Source organism: Hylaeus anthracinus, unplaced genomic scaffold (assembly GCF_026225885.1).
Source record: "Hylaeus anthracinus isolate JK02 unplaced genomic scaffold, UHH_iyHylAnth1.0_haploid 5, whole genome shotgun sequence".
Taxonomy (NCBI): Eukaryota; Metazoa; Arthropoda; class Insecta; order Hymenoptera; family Colletidae; genus Hylaeus; species Hylaeus anthracinus.
In genome coordinates this window covers 10,528,771-10,547,242 of record NW_026535322.1, presented here as the reverse complement: position 1 = coordinate 10,547,242, position 18,472 = coordinate 10,528,771, and the positions used below count along the sequence as shown (strand labels likewise).

The 18,472-nt window shown below is 37.6% G+C and overlaps 3 protein-coding genes and 1 non-coding gene across 7 annotated transcripts; 2 read left to right on the top strand and 2 right to left on the bottom strand.

Moving 5' to 3' along the window:
* Nucleotides 1–1,213: 1,213 nt before the first annotated feature.
* LOC128895598 (odorant receptor Or2-like) lies at nt 1,214–4,354 on the top strand. 4 transcript variants are annotated; one of them, XM_054158324.1, is made up of 6 exons: nt 1,214–2,295; nt 2,931–3,469; nt 3,544–3,643; nt 3,711–3,818; nt 3,888–4,043; nt 4,104–4,354. In XM_054158324.1, the coding sequence occupies exons 1-6, from the start codon at nt 2,017–2,019 to the stop codon at nt 4,158–4,160; spliced, it is 1,239 nt and encodes a 412-aa protein (XP_054014299.1). In that variant the 5' UTR covers nt 1,214–2,016; the 3' UTR covers nt 4,161–4,354. The 4 variants fall into 4 exon arrangements, with proteins under 4 accessions (XP_054014299.1, XP_054014298.1, XP_054014297.1 ...); XM_054158323.1 differs by having other exon boundaries at nt 3,888–4,354; XM_054158322.1 differs by having other exon boundaries at nt 3,711–4,043.
* Trnag-ucc (transfer RNA glycine (anticodon UCC)) lies at nt 2,585–2,656 on the top strand. Its single transcript has one exon. It is a non-coding gene; the product is annotated as a tRNA-Gly (tRNA).
* LOC128895599 (3-ketoacyl-CoA thiolase, mitochondrial) lies at nt 4,190–6,951 on the bottom strand. The gene is made up of 8 exons (XM_054158325.1): nt 6,777–6,951; nt 6,015–6,181; nt 5,789–5,920; nt 5,429–5,693; nt 5,145–5,320; nt 4,856–5,056; nt 4,617–4,771; nt 4,190–4,534 (listed from the first exon to the last, which is right to left on the bottom strand). Exons 1-8 carry the CDS (start codon nt 6,793–6,795, stop codon nt 4,450–4,452), a joined length of 1,200 nt encoding a protein of 399 aa, XP_054014300.1. The 5' UTR covers nt 6,796–6,951; the 3' UTR covers nt 4,190–4,449.
* An 875-nt stretch (nt 6,952–7,826) lies between these two features.
* On the bottom strand, nt 7,827–18,325 carry LOC128895588 (E3 SUMO-protein ligase RanBP2). The gene is made up of 9 exons (XM_054158306.1): nt 18,044–18,325; nt 17,326–17,551; nt 17,068–17,244; nt 16,686–16,995; nt 10,215–16,579; nt 9,869–10,105; nt 9,444–9,788; nt 8,133–8,446; nt 7,827–8,044 (listed from the first exon to the last, which is right to left on the bottom strand). Exons 1-9 carry the CDS (start codon nt 18,113–18,115, stop codon nt 7,895–7,897), a joined length of 8,196 nt encoding a protein of 2,731 aa, XP_054014281.1. The 5' UTR covers nt 18,116–18,325; the 3' UTR covers nt 7,827–7,894.
* Nucleotides 18,326–18,472: the final 147 nt, after the last annotated feature.

The window sequence follows — 18,472 nt, the reverse complement described above, 5'->3', positions numbered from 1 at the left end:
TTAGCGTTTTGGTATCAGGAGCACATGATGTCCGAAGAGGTGGCACGAGAAATACATGGTACATATCGAAATTCTGAGGAAATTTTACATTTTAGTATCAGGAGAACATGATACTCAGAGAAATAGCTCAACTTTTAATTAAATATCGATACTTACCTCTTGTATCAGGTGAACGAAATGTGCGAGTAGGTATCATAATTTTTATTTTCTGCTCGATACTTACCTCTTGTGTCAGGAGAACGTAATGTGCGAATTGGTATTATAATTTTTATTTTTTTGCTGGAAACTTACTTTTTGTATGAGGATCACTTTAACAAAGAGGAGAGGTACCAGTGAAAGGTGGGAAATATAAGGGAAATATGCTAGGAAATGAATAGAAGTGAAGGGAACTGTCGGAAGTTGTTCAAGTATGGGTACAGAATGAGTGCGAGAGAGAGAGAAACATGTGCGATAAGGATAGCTATCGACTTTGTTTTTAAATTGATAATATATGGTTGGAAATGTTGGAATCCATGTATGACATATAGCTATCATTCGTGACCGGCGGCCGTCTCGCCATCTCGCGGCCAAACACCTGAAGCTCGATTGCGTGTGCAAGAGAGGGAAAGGAATATATAAGAAAAGGATAGAGTGAGTTCAGGGAAAGAGAGAAAAAGAAACATGAAAGACAAGGATAAAGTGAGCTCAGGGAAAGAGAGAGAAAGGTATATATAAGACCAGGATACAGAGAGCGTGAGGGAAAGAGAGAGAAAGGAATATGAAAGACAAGGATAAAGTGGACGTGAGCGAAAGAGAGAGAACGGAACATGTGCGACAAGGATAGCGATTGTGGTGGCGCCATCTACTAACAGAACACTCAAGCTTGTCGTGAAATAGTTCCACCGTTTCGCCGCTAGATGGCGCCAGCTATTTAAATTCCCAAAAACGTAATAAAAACCGAAAATTCCTATTACAGGTCAATTTTGTAATGCTTCATGAGTATTCTAGTTAACGTTCATTGTTTAATCAAATAAATTAATGAATTAATTTACATGTAAACGTATGGTAAGAGGTTGATGCCATCTAGCGGCGAAATGCTGGAACTATTTCTCGACAAACTTGAGCGTTCTGTTAGTAGATGGCGCCACCACAATCACTATCCTTGTCGAACATGTTTCTCTCTCTCGCACTCACTCTGTACCCATATTTGAACTTCTCGTGATTTCTATCTTGCAGAACGCTCTCGGCAAATGTTCATAATTATTTAATAACAATCAAGATCGTATGGAAAATCATTCCTGAATGTTATCAATGATCTAAACCTTATATCAAGAGTGCTGAAGCGGTTAAATTGTTTGCAGAAAGTTAATAAACCAACGAATAATTATAGTACCAAGAGGGTCAGACCACTGCAAAAGCATTTTAAAGGGACCTACATTTAGAAAGTATTTAGTAAACAGTTTACAAAATCTAGTATCTATAAATGTAACGTATTGCAAATGAACATATATTAAGATCGTATTTCACAATTTTACAGGTTTCCAACACTTTCCAAACATTGAAAAGATTTAATTAGAATAGATTAATACCTAAGGATTAAACTTTTATCAGAGAGTATCTAACACTACGTCTGGATATCTGTCGAAAGGTTTCTACTGGAACTGGGTATAGTTGGAATTCGCGATTCTGCATTTTGATTTACAAAATTTATCATGGGAATCACGCATCGGTTCGTCGTTAAACATTAAGATCGACGTATCCCCTGTGATCAGACGTGATTATAGCGCGATGCAACTGTCCCTACCAAACGTCGTACAATCGAGGACGAACGCAAGATAACATACAACCTGATTACAGGTTATCGTATCGCAAAATCGTTCTATAATTTCGTAGCTTCTAAATTGAAATGTTTCAACGTTACGACTGAAACGGAAGTCAATGAATGCTAGATATAACTCAAAATTGCTCGACATCTTCACCCATAACTGTACTTTGTAGTTCGAGCGAAGATTGTGGCTCGAGAACGGTTCGTGCAAGATGATGGACGTATCTAAGACGGGACGAACGAGACTTAGGGACATTGCGCCGAATAAACATTTGAAAATTAGCCTGTCGATGATTTATTACATGGGCATGTGGCCCTCGGGGGTGAAATATCGGTATTTGTATGGGCTGTATACAGTTCTCAGCTTTATTTATTTGTTGGGAATTTTTCTCGCCACCGAAATCGCGTATCTTATCGTGAGCTGGGGAAGCATGCAGAAAATAGTCGCGGGTGCAACTATTCTTATGACGAATATCACCCATGCTTGTAAGGTTCGTCTAATTGAATCACATGTGCGACAAAATTCATTATATTAATGTAATAATTTTTTTTTTTTAATTATTCGGTCGACTTTATGAAGACTATAATCACTGTATCAGAATTGTCACGAGAGATTAAACGACCGTTTAAGACTGTATAAACCATTCGCGAGCATTTAACAATTCCGTTTGCATCTCTTAGCAAGTAATATTCTGTTTTTTGTTCCTTAAAAGACTCGAATAATTGAATCTTTATATATTCTAAATACATTATCACAAAATATAGACTGCTTAATATCGTGCGATGGTGGTGTAATGGTTAGCATAGTTGCCTTCCAAGCAGTTGATCCGGGTTCGATTCCCGGCCATCGCACATCTTATTTTTGTCGTTTTTTTTTCCTTAAAATTTTATTCTAACACTTTCAGTCCCAGAGAAATACTCATAAAACTATTTACAAAGGTCAACGTTAGTTTTTGTACAATTGGAAGTATAACTCTATTTTATCTCTCCATTTTACAACTCTATTCGGTCTAGATTTATTTTCCTTAACATTTTTATAACACTTTTTAGTTTTTCAGTAAAAATCTCTGTCACCCGTATATGAGTGGCGACCAACGCGTTAAATAATTATTACGTTTACGCGTAGGTGTTGTTTATTCTCCATCGACATAAGCGCATCCAAAATCTAGTCGACGTTACGGAAAGCGAAATGTTTAGCCGCGATAACGCGAAATACAGGTGCATAGTGACGCGTTATACTTGGCAAGGTATCTTTCACCACATCGCCTATCAGAGCTTCGGTGGTATGGCTGTATTCACTTGGGGCTTCACGCCGATCGCTGATTTACTCACTGGAAGATCCAAACAATTGCCAATGGAAGGATGGTATCCTTATAACGTAACGAACACGCCAGCCTTCGAGATCACTTCGTTAGATCAAGCTATAACGATCATTATCTGTTGCTTCAATAACGTAGCGATAGATACTATGATAACGGGTTTGATCACAATTGCTTGTTGCCAGCTAACGATTTTAAATCAGAACATTGCTTCGATAAACAACGAAACAAAGAGACAATCTATTTCGAAAGATATCGTTGATGGAAAGAAATGTACAGAAGATTCTTGCCATGGAGCGTATAAAGATTTGAAACGCTGCGTTGAGCACAGTAATATGATATTTGAGTAAGTTCATAAGGAAGAATGAAGACTTTTCAGGACGCAATTTTAATTAAGTCTGTAGTCTCTAATACTTTCAGTTTCTCCAAAGAGATCCAAAGTATATTCGGTACTGCGATATTCCTTCAATTTCTAGTAAATTGTATTATTATCTGTTTGATAGCATTCAATATAGCACAGGTACATCGTACGTATTAATTATTGTTTCTCTCCGATCTATGAAATTGTGCATTTGTCGCGTTCACAGATGAAAGTTTATATTCCGTCCATTCTCTTTGGCATGGTGATGTATATGTGCTGCATGACGTACCAAATATTTATATTCTGTTGGCACGGCAACGAATTATATCTTCATGTACGTTATCGTCCCATGATATTCGATAATCAAAAGCAAGACAATTCTGCTGAAAAATCACATTTACAGAGCGTCAATTTAATTTTCGCCAGCTATTCGAACGAGTGGTGGCATAAAACTAAAAACTTCAAACAGGGGATACAAATTATAATGATAAGAGCTCAACGTCCTCTTATCTTAAGCGCTGGAAATATTATGGAGTTATCTTTACAGACATTTGTTCGAGTAAGTGCATGCATTTACGACGCTACGAATATTTTGTTCATTCATAACCTTATCTTCTAGATTTTGCGTATGTCGTATTCCATTTTTACAGTCTTGCAAACTTCGGCGGACGCTTGAGTCTCTTATGAAACATAAAAAGTTTCGTGTAGAAAAATATTTAAAATATGTATATTTACGAGAACGTTGATAAACATATTACATTATTATTAATATTGTAAATAGTATAATATAAAATTTGTATTTGCATAAAAATTGAGAAATATATTTTTTCAATTTCTTTCTCAGTGTATATATATATATCAAAAATATAAGCGCGAACAAACGCGATACAGTACACGTCTTTCGATATTCGTTGATTTTAATTGCACAATTTCAATTTTTTATCGTAATTCACGATCATGATTTATTAAAGAGCTTCTACCATCACAGCTATTCCTTGTCCGCCACCAATGCAGGCGGAGCCAATTCCTAATTTTCCACTTTTTCGTCTTCTGTAAGAGTAATAAAGCATTCTAATTAATATCATCATTAACACATAAAGTATTAAAATAATTTTATTGAGTATTAACGTACCTAAGCTCGTGCACTAAGTGTCCAGTAATCCTACTACCAGATGCAGCCAATGGATGTCCAAGAGCAATAGCACCACCATCTACGTTTAATTTATTCATATCTAAATTTAGATCCTTAGCACACGATAATGCTTGAGCTCCAAAAGCTTCGTTAATCTAGATAAATAAAATATACAAATTTACTAATTTGTCGACTAGCATAAAAGAGTAGATAAAGAGAATATATTTGTAAACTTTTACTTCAATAAGTTCGATATCGTCCAGCGTTTTATTCGTGGTTTTAAGAAGTTGTTTGATAGCGGGTGAAGGACCAATTCCCATAATTGAAGGATCTACACCTACAATTGAGTAACCTAGTAGACGAGCCAGCGGTGTTAGTCCTTCTGCTTTAACGGCTTCCTCGCTAGCTAAAACAACAGTTGCCGCGCCATCGCAAATGCCCTACAAAATAGAATAGTAGTATTTAGAAAACGTAAAGTACAATGATAACATACTACAGTTACTTTTGAAGAAGTATGACTCAACACACCGACGCGGAACCAGCTGTGACTAAACCGTCCTTCTTAAAAACAGGGGGTAACTTAGCTAAGCTCTGAGGAGTTGTTTGAGGACGTGGATGTTCGTCTGTGTCCATGACAACATCTTGTTTCTTCACCTTCAATGTTACAGGTGTTAGTTCCTCTTTGAAACGACCGGCATCATGGGCTGAAAATATTAGAACTCTTCTTAATCACTAGTAAAAATTAATTCTCATATCCTACTTTAAAGAATATAGAAATAATAATAATAATGCAAATAGTGGCAGATAATTACCAGCTTTCCAAAGCTGTTGGCTTCTTAAAGCAAATTGGTCTACTTCTTCCCTTTTTAAACCATATTGAGCTCCAAGCTTCTCTGCTGTCATACCCATAGGTAATTCGCAGTAAGTATCATATAATCCAGTCCATAAACTATCCTCGAGATCATAATTTTGTCCTAAAACTGTACCAAAACGAACGTTTCTTATAATAAAAGGACCTTGACTCATATTTTCCGCGCCTCCTGTTAGAACTATTTTGGCTTCTCCAGTTAAAATACTCTGAAAGATATAAAACTCGTCTTTTACAACAATTATTATGTGTAAAATTGTATTTAATAATCTTTTTATCGGCACAGCATTGTAACAATTCATACATGTGCACCACTGATTATTGATTGAAATCCAGAACCGCATAGTCTGTTAACTGAAAAAGCTGGCTTTTCGATAGGTATTCCAGACTTCAATGCAACATGACGTGCCAGTAAAGCTCCATCTTTGGATGTTACCTTCAAAAGAAATGATCATAAATATTGATTAGACAGAGAACATTTGAAATGTATGAAAAAAATCAATTTGTAAATATGTTAATTATATACATACAGGTGATACATGACCGAAGATAACACTATCTACTTTCTCAGGTTTCAATCCTGCGGATTGCAGGGCGGCTGTTGCTGCAACCACTGATAAATCGGTTGCACTTTTGTTGACAAACGAGCCACCCATTGTACCAAATGGAGTACGTTTTGCAGCAACAATAAAAATACCTGCAATTAATAAGGTACACTTACATAATTCTTTTATAGATTATATTAGTACATTGGTCTCGGATATTAATATATTTTAATATAGAATTTATTATTTATGTGACTTTCACGTTCTACATATTAAATGAAAACCACTGGCATGACTAATGGTCCAATGGTCAAGAAACAGATTAATAAAATTGTACTGTTTGTAAACATCGCTGAAGATAAAAAGGACCTTTGAAACAAAATGTTCGTTTTATGTAATTACCAGCACATCGGTTGTTTTCACTTTTTACTAATTCAAAATACCATTCATTGTTAATAAATTTCTACTACATTGTATCGTGAAAGTTTATGACATATATACATGTTAATTTGTGTTCATGCAATCTACAATGAAATTTGCACAGTGTATCGAAATATTTTGGAATGCAATTGTTTCAGGAATATCTTATTATTGTTTTGATAATTTTCTATTCTACCCCATTTGTTTGAAAGATTCAAAAGTTTAATAGTAATTAAAAAATTTATTTCACAAGTAAACCGTCGATGTTATCAAGAGAAAGTAAACTGAAAATATAACAAGAAATTATTGTTTCTCTGTAGTACATACCTTTCGTTGCAATAGACATCGCGATAGAAATATTGTTTGTTACAATAATAAAATTAAATATAATAAGTAAACTCGAAATATTAGGCTCTAAAGAAGGACTCAGTCAATGTGCAACATTTAAACTTATTAAGACTTAACAAGTGGACAGTTCTTTTAAACTGAACGCTGTATCATGCAGTACAGAGTACAGTATGTATCATATCATGAAGAAGGAGTGGGGTTAGACTTTCAATGACGTTGTTTTAATTTGATTAGGCTCTCATACCTTCTTTAGAACGGACTTTATCATAATTGTATATCACACGACACGCATATCTCCTTTATTCTTATGTATAGTTCCATAAATATCGATTTATATTTCATAATAGATGTTACATTTCGAAAGAAGAAAAAAAAAGAAGGGAATAAGAAAATGTTTTCCGAAAAATGTTTTATTTTACTTCTCCTCGTTAAAACATTATTCGCTATTTCGTGTAACATGTTTAATACTTTTCTTACCTTATGAATATTTAACATTAAACAATTAAAAAAGCATAAAATTATTCTTCTACGAATATTTATCAACTATTCAATCATGTATTCACGATAGTGTACGTTTATGTAATGAACTGTGCATTTGAATTTTTCCACGTTATCCTTGTATTACTACTTTCATCACAGGTAGATAGCTCAATTTTGATGTATTGGTTGAGCATAGCAAATACTTGCATCAACTTTCCTTACACCTTATCGTACGATACTTAACAAATAATACATAATGTTACAAAACTTACTCGAATGACATATGACATACATAAAATATTCATAAATAATCTAAAAATAAAAAACGTGAAAGAGAAAGATAATAGTCTCCTTCGAAACTGTCTTTTATGAATCAAAATGAATTCTGAACATTTGGCACACCCTGTTTCATTAATTAAATATTTTGATCTATTATCAATTATCATGTATATATTCTTTACGATTAAAACACGAGTAAAAACGGATAGAATCGGAAATAATTCAGTTTCCATTAATTGAATTTAGATACATTTGATACATTTAGATTAATTGAAAGAGATACAATATCCTTTATTACAACAAATCTTACAAGAAAACTTTATCCATCCAAGTCGGGATCACTTACATCTGGAAACACTTACATCTTGAAAAAGATCATACATTTCTTGAGCAGCCTGAACCGATGAAAAGATTGCTTTCAAAGTGCGTTTCGTTGGTGTTTTTAAGGCACGATCGATTGCCGTCCAAACACATTCTTGCTTATTTACCTTGAAGAAATAGAAAAAAGCTTTAAACGTTGCAACCATTACAGAATTTGATAGTAGGATAAAAGATATATAATCGATATATTTTCACCTGCATTTTAATGTCCGTACAGATAACTGTATTGCTTACGATTTCATTTGTCTCATCCGCTTTTAATATTATACTTCCGGCAAATGTATCGGAATCATGATAAATAATTAAATTTCCTAAAGCTACAAGCTCCCATTTGGCATCTGCATCTGTTCTCGCAAACAAAGTAGCCCTTTTTTCAAAAATACGCAAGCTATGGATATAGTCTTCATCTTCTTCGTCTTCAATTTCGTCAGCGTCTTCGTTTTCCTCTTCTTCATTTTCTTCCTCTTCGGGTTCTTCTACTATCGGGTTACTTTCAGTAACTTTTTCACCTGTATCCACACAAGTAACATAAATATAGTATATAATGTATATGCTTGGAAGCATGCGAATATAATACAAGTGCTGGTCAAGCAACAATTGGAATGTAAGCTTACTTGTTATTTGTGTTATGTTTGTAAAATTACCTTATAAAATATACACAGACATGTTTTGACGTTTATCGTGTGCGTTTAGCATTATGCGACTCTTTATGTTTATTAATAAGAAAAAAAAATTTCCATGACGTTTTTGTATTATTAAATTTTATTCGAACGTTTCGCAATTCAAAAATTTATTCATACAACTTACTTGATAAAATCGAGATATGCGAAAAAAAAATGTTCTATGAATTGTCGACAAAAAAATTCATGCTTATCAGTAAAAACTAGTACAACAATATACCGGCTTCGTAATGAATTGTTATTCATGGCAAGGCATAACCCGTAACCAATTATATAACCCGTTCATCATGGACATGGTATTAAAAGGACTCATACCACTTTCATAATAAACGGCTCATATCAACACATGTTATTATTTCTTATAGATTACAAGAATTTTATAAAATTAAAAATGATTCAATTAAAGAATTTCACAGATTTCTATGGGTGAGAATGAATATCACGATTATTTATCACAATTATGCTGAAAAATCAAATATATAGATCAAAAGTATTTTTTAAAATGTAACACTTCACTTAAAAAAAAAACATAACGAAACGTTTCCGTTAAAGTTCGTTTTCATAAAATTCATTTTCGTAGCCTATTTCATCACAAATTTTAATGCTCTTAAAACAATAGTACGTTCTATAAATAAAAATAAATCTATAATTATCTATATCATTGTTTGATGATATAAAATATACATATATGTATATATATGTGTGTATATTCTATGTATGTATGTAACGCATGATGGATATATGTACATGTATTATGCAACCAAAAGCAGTATTCATAAATTAAGAAAAGCATTATAAATAATTAGGTTTGTATCTTATTCCTTACGAATTTCTCTTAATTTATGTTGGATTTCGTTAACCGTATCCTTAAACTTTTCGGCCAGTTCCGTGTTCTTAAATCTAACTGCTAGTTCTTCTACACATGGTTGTTCTTCCGCATAATTCATGCCTGCCCATATCCAGGCACGATCCGAAGTGATAAGTCTGGAGAATTTTATATCCGGAGTAAGCAACAGATTGCATACTACTTTATGAACTTGATCTCTACGCAAAAGTAATCTATAAGTTCCCTGTTTTGTGTGGTGCAAAATTTTCATTTCCCCGACACCTCTCTCTTTCCACTCGCGCGTTTCGGCATTGAATCGGTATAATTTGGCTCTCTCGCAAAACACTGTAACACAAGCATAATCAAAGTCATTTTTATTAAATCATCAGCGTCCTCTACTTTAAAATAATTACTCGAACTCGTACCTTTCTCTTCATCCTCTTCTCCAGTGCGTACCTCGATGACGTCGGGCAACGGTACGATGGGCTCAAAATAAGGATCATGCTCTTGTTCAGTTTCATTTTCGGCGTTCTCTTCTTCTTCGTGTTCACCTTTCTTATCTTGCGTGCCTTCTTTCGTTTTTTGAGCAGACTTGGCAGCAACCGCGGATGATTTAGAACCAAATACTGTCGATCCAGCGCCAGAAAAAGAGAAGTTCGGGTCTGCAAAATAAACACGTACGAGAACAATTTATATAATGCAAATGTATATAAATACATAGATTAAAAGAAAGAAGTTGATTCATTAAGGTACCGTTCTTAAGATACACACCTGATTTGAATGCTTGCTGAGGAGCTGCTGCCGCTAGGGCTGAGAATGACACATCCGCCGACGGGAAGAAACTAATACCACTGTCTTTTTGAGATTCATTTTCTGACGACGCGGTTTTCGTTTCGGCAGTGTTCGTCGCCGTGGAATTTGAAATTCCAAAGGGTGATTCGTTTGTACGCCCGTCAAAGGCTAAATTAAATGTAAACGGTGTGGACGTGTTATCGAATACTGAATTAGTAGATTTACCAGACCCCCCGAACAGAGACGTCGTCGTGGTGTTGGTTGCAAACGTAGAGGAATCGCTGCTAGTGGTCTCAGAACTCGTTTTCATTGCGGAGGACCCGAAAATCGGAGCACTCGTGCCAAATATAGTCGTAGCACTCGTAGTCGTTTTTAGCTGAGAGTTAAAGTTATTTAAGAACGGAGATTCGGAACTATTTGCACTAACATTGAAGGAACTGGGTTTGATTATCCCAGGAGTGTCTTTTTTCGACGATCCACCGAAAATACTTTTTCCTGTACTTAAGCTGAATGGATTATCCGCCATCGCGAATATGGATCCTGCAGATGTCGTGGATGACGCTGACGCCTTGAAAGGTGACGACGTGGTAGACATCGCTTGTCCTTGAGAAACGATAGGGCTGCAGATTTTTAAATTCTCCGTGGCTACGATGTTTTGCTCGGTAGGTTGACTTTGAGGCATTACAAACGAAAAGCTAGCCTTCTTGTCGCTGGATGTTTTAGAATCGCTGTTTCCAAATGATATGATAGGAGTAGCCATGGAAAAAGAATTCATTGTACTTTGAGCTATGGTTGTACCGTGCAGTCCTGGCTTTGAAGTAGACGAAGTAGTATTCTGCGTGCTTGTGTCGGTAGCTGAAACATTGCTAGCAGTGGCGTTTGTACTTTCAGTTTTTGACGAAAATGTAGTAGGTTTGCAACTCTCTGTACAGATTTTCGGTACCGATGCTGTCGTTACAGAGTTTTCATCTTTGAATAACGGCGTAGTTGGTTCTTTGCAACCCCTACATCCAGGACAATCCGGCTTCTGTTTGTACGCGTAAAAGTTTTCTGGAAGCTGTAATTTCATAGCGGCGTCCTTTTCCTCTGTCGTTACTTTCATCTCGTATAGAACTTCTATGTCTTTGGCTGGCTTAGCTTTAGCGAGTTCTTCTGTTTTCGCCTCCGTCTTCGTCTCTCCAGCCGGAACACTCTTCGTCGATCTTGCTTCGTCGATCGCGTTCTTGAAGTTTCTCGCAATATCGGAATTCTTGAACCGACACGCGAAAAGCGTATGCTCGATTTCTCCTTCGCTGTAGTCAGCGGCGTTCCACATCCAAGTCTTCTCGTCTTTTAGCGTCATATCTAGACCGGGGAGGATAAAATGATTCAAACAGAGCTTCAAGATTTGTTCCCGCCTCATTATCAGCCTCAGTTTGCCTGTCTGGTTGTGCCGTAACAATTTAATGTCTCCCAAACCGCGTTCTTTCCATTCGCCGGTTTCCTTATCGAACCTAAACAATTTCGCTCTGTGAAGGTAAAGAACTTCTTCGTCTTCCTCACCTGTTTTAACTTCGATTTTATCAGGCAACGGAATTATCGGTGAAAAGTGAATGTCGTCGCTCTCGACTACCTCTTCTTCGCTATTTTCACCGCCACCGGGAGACTTTGTCGGTGACACACCCCTAAAGTAGAAACCAAACGATTTTCCTGGTGAATCGAACGTGAACGGAGTACCTTTATTCGGTGGTGTGCCTGATCTTTGCGGCATTACAAAAGTGAACTTTGAGGCGTCTGCTTTCGCGTCAGACTTAGAATCGGTAGAGGTATCGGCAGGTTTTTGGAATGTGAACCCAGCATTACTCTTTTTGGTAGCATCCTGTGGAATACCGAAAGTAAATGTTGGAGTAGCTCCGGATGTTGGTGTACCTACTAGGAAACCATCAGTTTTTGGCTTCGGCGGAATGGATGGGCATTTTGGTGTGTCACAGGCGACACAGTAATTATTCCCGCTGCTATTAACGATTTCGCAACATTTGCACTTCCACGAATTAGCAGGCGTTTTGAACATTTCGGAAAGTGGCATTTGATTGGAGGTGGTCGGGGCTGGAGTACTTCCTTTACTAAGTGCGGAAGGATTCGGTGTTTCGCAGGCTATACACTTCGCATCCGATGCTCCGTTTCTTGTATAACAAGCGTTACACTCCCACGAACCTGACGGCGGTTTGAACATTTCGGACAAGGAAGCTTGAGTTTTACTCTTCTGCACGTTTTTAGTCTTCTCCTGTTTCTTCAAACTTTCAGCAGAAACGCAGTCTTTCACCATCTTTTGTTGGTTATTAGTGAGCGTACTATGGAATTGAGATGCTTGAGTAGACGTCTTAAATGTCGCTGCAAACGTTCCTGTTTTATTATCCACTCCATATTGAATAGTCCAACTAACTACTGTGCTGCTACCACTCTTAAATGTAAGTGGCATTTTAGCTGAGACGTTGAAATTATAACAAACTTTCGAACTGTTCTCTTCTATCATTAATAATCGAATTCTACCCGTCTTCGAGTTCCACAAAACCTTCATCTGGCCAGTGCCTCTGTTATCCCATTGTTTATCGTTAACGTAATACTGAAGACTGATTTTGTCCTCGAACAACACTTCTTCGTGTTCGGTTGTCGCGCTAAAATCATCGATGCCTACAACAGCAGTTGCACATACTGGTGGAGCATGCGGTCTTCTGAGCGAAGATTGACTAACGTTCATAGGAACACTTCCGCTCGTAGCTTCCTCCTGAGGTGTAGTTGTTTTTGCAAACGCGAAAGTAGATGTTTGGGAATTTTTTAATGTCGTAGTCGTAGAGCTTTCGGCAGTCGTCATAGTCTTGATAAACATGAAACCAGCAAATGGACTAGCTTCGGGTTTACTAGGAGTCGTGGTAGGTTCAGGCGTAGCCACTTTTTGAATAATTGGCGTCGACGTGAACGAAAATCCACCGACAACCGTTGCCGCTGGATTGGCTTTCGATTTCTCTGACGAAGTTTCTGAAATTGTGGTTGCTTCGGTAGGTTGCTTCTGACTAGTTTGTTCGACAAACTTTACTTCCTTTTTCTGAACATTGTTCACTGGTGAACTGGGCTTGACCGTTGCTTTCCCAGCGATGTTCGTTGATTTGTCCGATAACTGAGCGAGACTAGCTTTAGCTTTCTCGAAGTGTTCTTTGAAGGAAGCACCTTCCTCTACGGTTTTGAATTTAATACAAAACTTTTCCACCTTTAGTTCACCGTCAGCGAAGTCGTGCGCAACCCAAAACCAGGTTTTCTCGTTGTTCGATTTGGCGGTCAACTCCATATCGGGCGACAGGTAATGATTCGCGCATACCTTTAATACCTGTTCTCTGCGCATAAGCAAACGAATCTTTCCTTCCTCGTTTCGGAGCAGTTTCACGTTCCCGATACCGCGTTCCTTCCATTCGTTGCCCACGAAACGGAACAACTTGGCTCTAGCGCAGAACAATGTTTCCTGGCCCTCTTCTCCGGTGGTGACCTTGACCTCTGCGGGCAATGGTATTACAGGAACGAAGTCTGGTATGGGATCGTGTTCGTGATCCGAACTGTTCGGAGAACCAGTCGAGCAAACGTTGGTGTTATCCGTCACTGGTGTTTCGGTTACAGAAATGTTAGCTGGCATGGTTGTGAGAGTGGACGCCAAAGGTGGAAGATTAACTGTCGTCGGTATAGTAGCTTGAGAAGGCATAGGAATTTGATAAGAATGAGGAAAAGGAGGCTGTTCTATCACAGCCGACGTAGAAATGCTACCTAGTCTAAAATGTGGAGGAATCGTAACGCTGAGCGTCGGTTGAACAACCGGTACCGTGGTAGGAAGAGTATCGGATGTGGTGATAACAACGTTAACCGGTGGCACTTTATTCACAGGTGCATCCTTTATAGTTGTCTCTGCTTTCGGCGTGTCCGCCTTTTGAAGTAAAACTTGCAAGGATTGATTCGTTTGTGGCATCGGATCGGGCATCTGCGTTGGCAACCTCGCCGTAAATAGGCTCTGTTGAAGTACGTTCTCCGTAATTTTCGACCTAGCGTTAGGATACAGCATTGGCAACGGATAAACATTCGGAGGATACAGAGAATACGGTTGCGCGTTTGGATTGGCAAATACACCATCGGGATAGTATCCCTGGAACGCGGTAGTCGAAGGATATACCAGTTGAGAATACGGATGTCTGTGCGACGTTGGAAACATGTTTCCAGGTAGCGAGGACGCGGGCTCTACTCGATTCGGATTGTAGTGCAAATCGTTGTAATCTTCTTCGCTCAAGACGCACAAGTCCTCCTCCAAACTGGGGTTAACGTTATCTGGTTGAGTACGTTGCCGTTGCATATCTTTACGTAACATCCCTACTTCTTTCGTTAGCTCCTTTACCTCTTTTGCTAGCTCTTCCACTTTCTCCAGTATATTTTTATTTTGTTCTAGTATCATATTATCTTTGACGTTCATCGTTTGATTGATCGCGCGAATTTGAGCATCGAGACGCTCGGGACTTGGGCGTGCCTCCGAACGATTCTTCAGCAAATCCACGTCGTGATGTTGAGCCCTGTAAGGGGTGCTGTATTGTTTCGGTTTTCGATGAGCGGTCCTCTGCGGCGTGCTGACCATGCTGAACGATGAATTTATTCCTGTAAGTGACGGATATAGCACACCTACTTCCGTGATACTGTGAGCGGAGGAATAACTGTCGCCCGATGTTCCGTCGCTGCATTCGTTCCTGCTCAAATTGCCCCGTGATAAGTCCGGGTCGATTTTTTTCAATTTGTTTTCGATATTGGATATATGCGTTGAAAGTTCGGAGTTCAACGGATGTTTTGGATTCGTCCCCGGGGTGCGCAATCGATCCAACGTTAAATAAAAGCATTCTCTGGCTTTCGAAAGCATAACGATGTGCTGCGATCTGATCTCCGACGTTAAGCTTTCCTTCGGCATGTAACTAACAATTTCATCTGCTAGCATCTCGTATACCTTTCCTTGTTGAAACGAAGCCTCCGGACATTTCAATGCCTGCAGTGCATCGATGGCTTTCTCGTGCTGTTTGTCTCGCACGAATCGCTGAGCCATAAGTAATTTACCTTCTTCCAAAGCTTTAATTAAGTCCGCATAGTTCATTGCCGGTCCTTGATAATTGAAGAACTTTGTATTGGTTACACGAAGAGTTTGATTATTTTGCAGTCTTTCGAGAAGCGGGATCGCATTTAACCAATACATCTCGTAACGTGCCTCCAGACTAGATATATCGCTATTTTCTTGATCTATTTCTTTTAATGCTTCCGCTCTATAATGAAATATTCGTGCCAAATGTACTAGAAGCACAGGATGCAAACCATGATTACCGATACAGCGAACAACTTCCAAACCTCGTTGCAACTCCAACCTTATTTCACCGAGATCCTCGTCCAATGGTTTTTGTTTATCCATGGTGTATACTTTGTAAGCGGAGGACCACCATTTTTCTTGAGCACAAGTGCAAAGAGTGTTGGTGAGGTCCGCCGGCAATGTAGGAAATTTATCAGGATCTAGAAAGCCGCTTAGTTGTTGTTCCTCGATCACTGCCGAAGCGCAGAAAATTGTTGCATTCAAGAATGCATCGATATCGAGACGGCTCAGACTATCGGGAGCTGCTTGATTTAAATTGAAGACGGAAAACTGTAATTCGCTAAACACGTGTGACGTTTGATTTGGACAAGGCCCGTTGTCTTTGTTGTGCGAGTTACGATGCCGAGATCTTAAACCAAGCCAGACCTGATGATGCAACGAATTTGGCCACACTTCCTCTGAGATTTCATCGAATTTTTTTAATTCGTTATACGAACACAAACGTAACGGTGGATTTGTTACTTGCGCATTTGAAAAATATGACGTTGCTTTACGATTTTCATAAGGTTTGCCAAAGATCTTCTGATAATTATGCTCACGCCACGAATTCGTGCAAAACTTATCAATTTTATCCAATAGCTTTTTCTTATTATCCCGAGCGTAATCTCTAAGTACATGACCAGCTTGACTACATCTATACGACCCTTCCCTGTGCCATACGTGGACTAGATTCTTCACTAGTCGATTTTTCAAATGCGTAGTCCATAACGCTGTAGGGTCTATAGGTGTCACGTGTAACGCAGTTAACAACAGAGGAGTGCACAACCGTCCTGCTTCGAACCAACTATCTTCGCGTCTCTTAGTTTTTCGTAAAAATAGACACGCCAAATGAAAATTTAACTGACCCCACATGTGTAATAATACGTTTTTAATAAAATCATGATGAACAGAGATGCTTCTCGATTTAAATTCAGTTAAGCTTTGATCGAAACTGTAATATAAATATTTCAATTCAGTGATGTCGGATACATATAATATATGTGAAATATTAAAGTATTATTTTAATTACATATATTTACTAATGAAATTATTCTTACTTGAATACTGCCTCCATAGCATCCGCTATATTCTTATCTACGTTACCCTGTTCTTTTAAACAAAGTGCTGCATATCTTTCTAACACCGAAATGTAAAATATCCAAAATGTCCAATCCGACTGTTTACTCGGTTTACATTCTACTAGTAATTCGCTTAACGACTGGTACCAATCGATACTATTTCTGTGACTGTGTTTTGCTTCGATTCCGGCAGCGTGATTATACGCATCTTCAAGTCTATGATTCCCTAAGTAGTGCTTCAATAACTTAACTTGTAGATGCACATCTGTTTGTCGTACCATTAATTCAGCTAAAAGAATGATATTAATACGATGAATGAATGCAGCAATGTTCAATGCTGAACAAAGATTTTATTACTTACAGGTAATAAGCTTCTCCAGATCGTCGTTGCTACCATCTGATTTTTCTTGAGTTAACATTTTTTCCTTCAATTCAAAAACTATTGGATGATGTGGAAACTTTTTGTCAGTTCTCTCTACCCAATACTTAATTATATTCACATCCATTTTAACATCCATGTCAGTCAAAAGCTCGCAAACTATTTGATACAACAAAATGTAATGTACATATTGAATTTTTAACTACGAAAATAATTTAATTATAAAATGTGCAGTTATACCTTTTAAAACAAGGTCATCTTGCTTTGGTTCTAATTCGAGAGATATTTTATATTGCATAAAAGCAGCTTCCTTTTGTTTTAAAGCTTCCAGTGCTTGACCTAACAATTTATAAGCTCCTGCGCATTTATCGCGTATCTCCAAATAATTAGAAACATATTTCTTCGCAGACTCGTAATCTCCAACTTGATAGTATAGCTTTGCTATGTTATAACATCGAAGGTTTTTCTATAATAAAAATAAACGATCAAATATGATGTGTAAGTACACCTAAAAATCTTTTTTATAGGATCATGACTGAAAATAAATTGAGATAAGAAAAATAATTACTAAAAATACAGTAATAATATTTGTTTTATCGTTTAAATCACATATTTCTAGGATTCGTGAAAAGTCGTTAAATCAATTCATAGAATTGAATGCACATGTAGGGATGTATAGTTTTCAAAAACGAGTCAAGGTTTAGGAAATGTGTAAACAGTCCGTTAGGACTACACAACGTTTAAATAAAGAAAAAAAAAGAGTCAAGGTCTCGGGTGCTATACGATACACTTGACGTTAACTAAAACCTGTTATATGTTGATATCTGTACAAACTTCGTCAAAAATACGAATAAGGTTGTATCGGAAACGTCAGGGGACGATCGAATGTAACGCAACGATACATATCATCCAGCAATGTTTAGAAGTAACGACATTTTCGTAGAAAAAATAACCTTACCTCCTCCGAGCTTTTAAGCTTAATAAAAATGTCTTTCACGTGTCGGTCGACATCCTTCTTCGATCGAAACATTTTCAAAGACCAGTTCGAAGCTTTCCTCGAGTCTCACGTGTCGGATCACTGTTTAATATTTGACCAAAATGAAATTAGAAACACTATTTTATGGTGTGCACTGCACGATGCTGCCGCACGATAGAACTGGATAGGATAGAACTTCCTCCGTACCACAGCACAAACAAGTCTCTTTCAAACGGTCTCTTCGAAAACAGGGATGCCAACTTACGTGCTGCCCTCTAAATCGTATTTCAAATCGATCGACTGCGCGAAATCTCGCGTAGAAAATGATCTGTCTTCGACAATTTTCGTTTCATTTTCTTGATAAATTAATCTTATTGTTTCGAATTGAAAATATCTCGCAGAAAACTGATG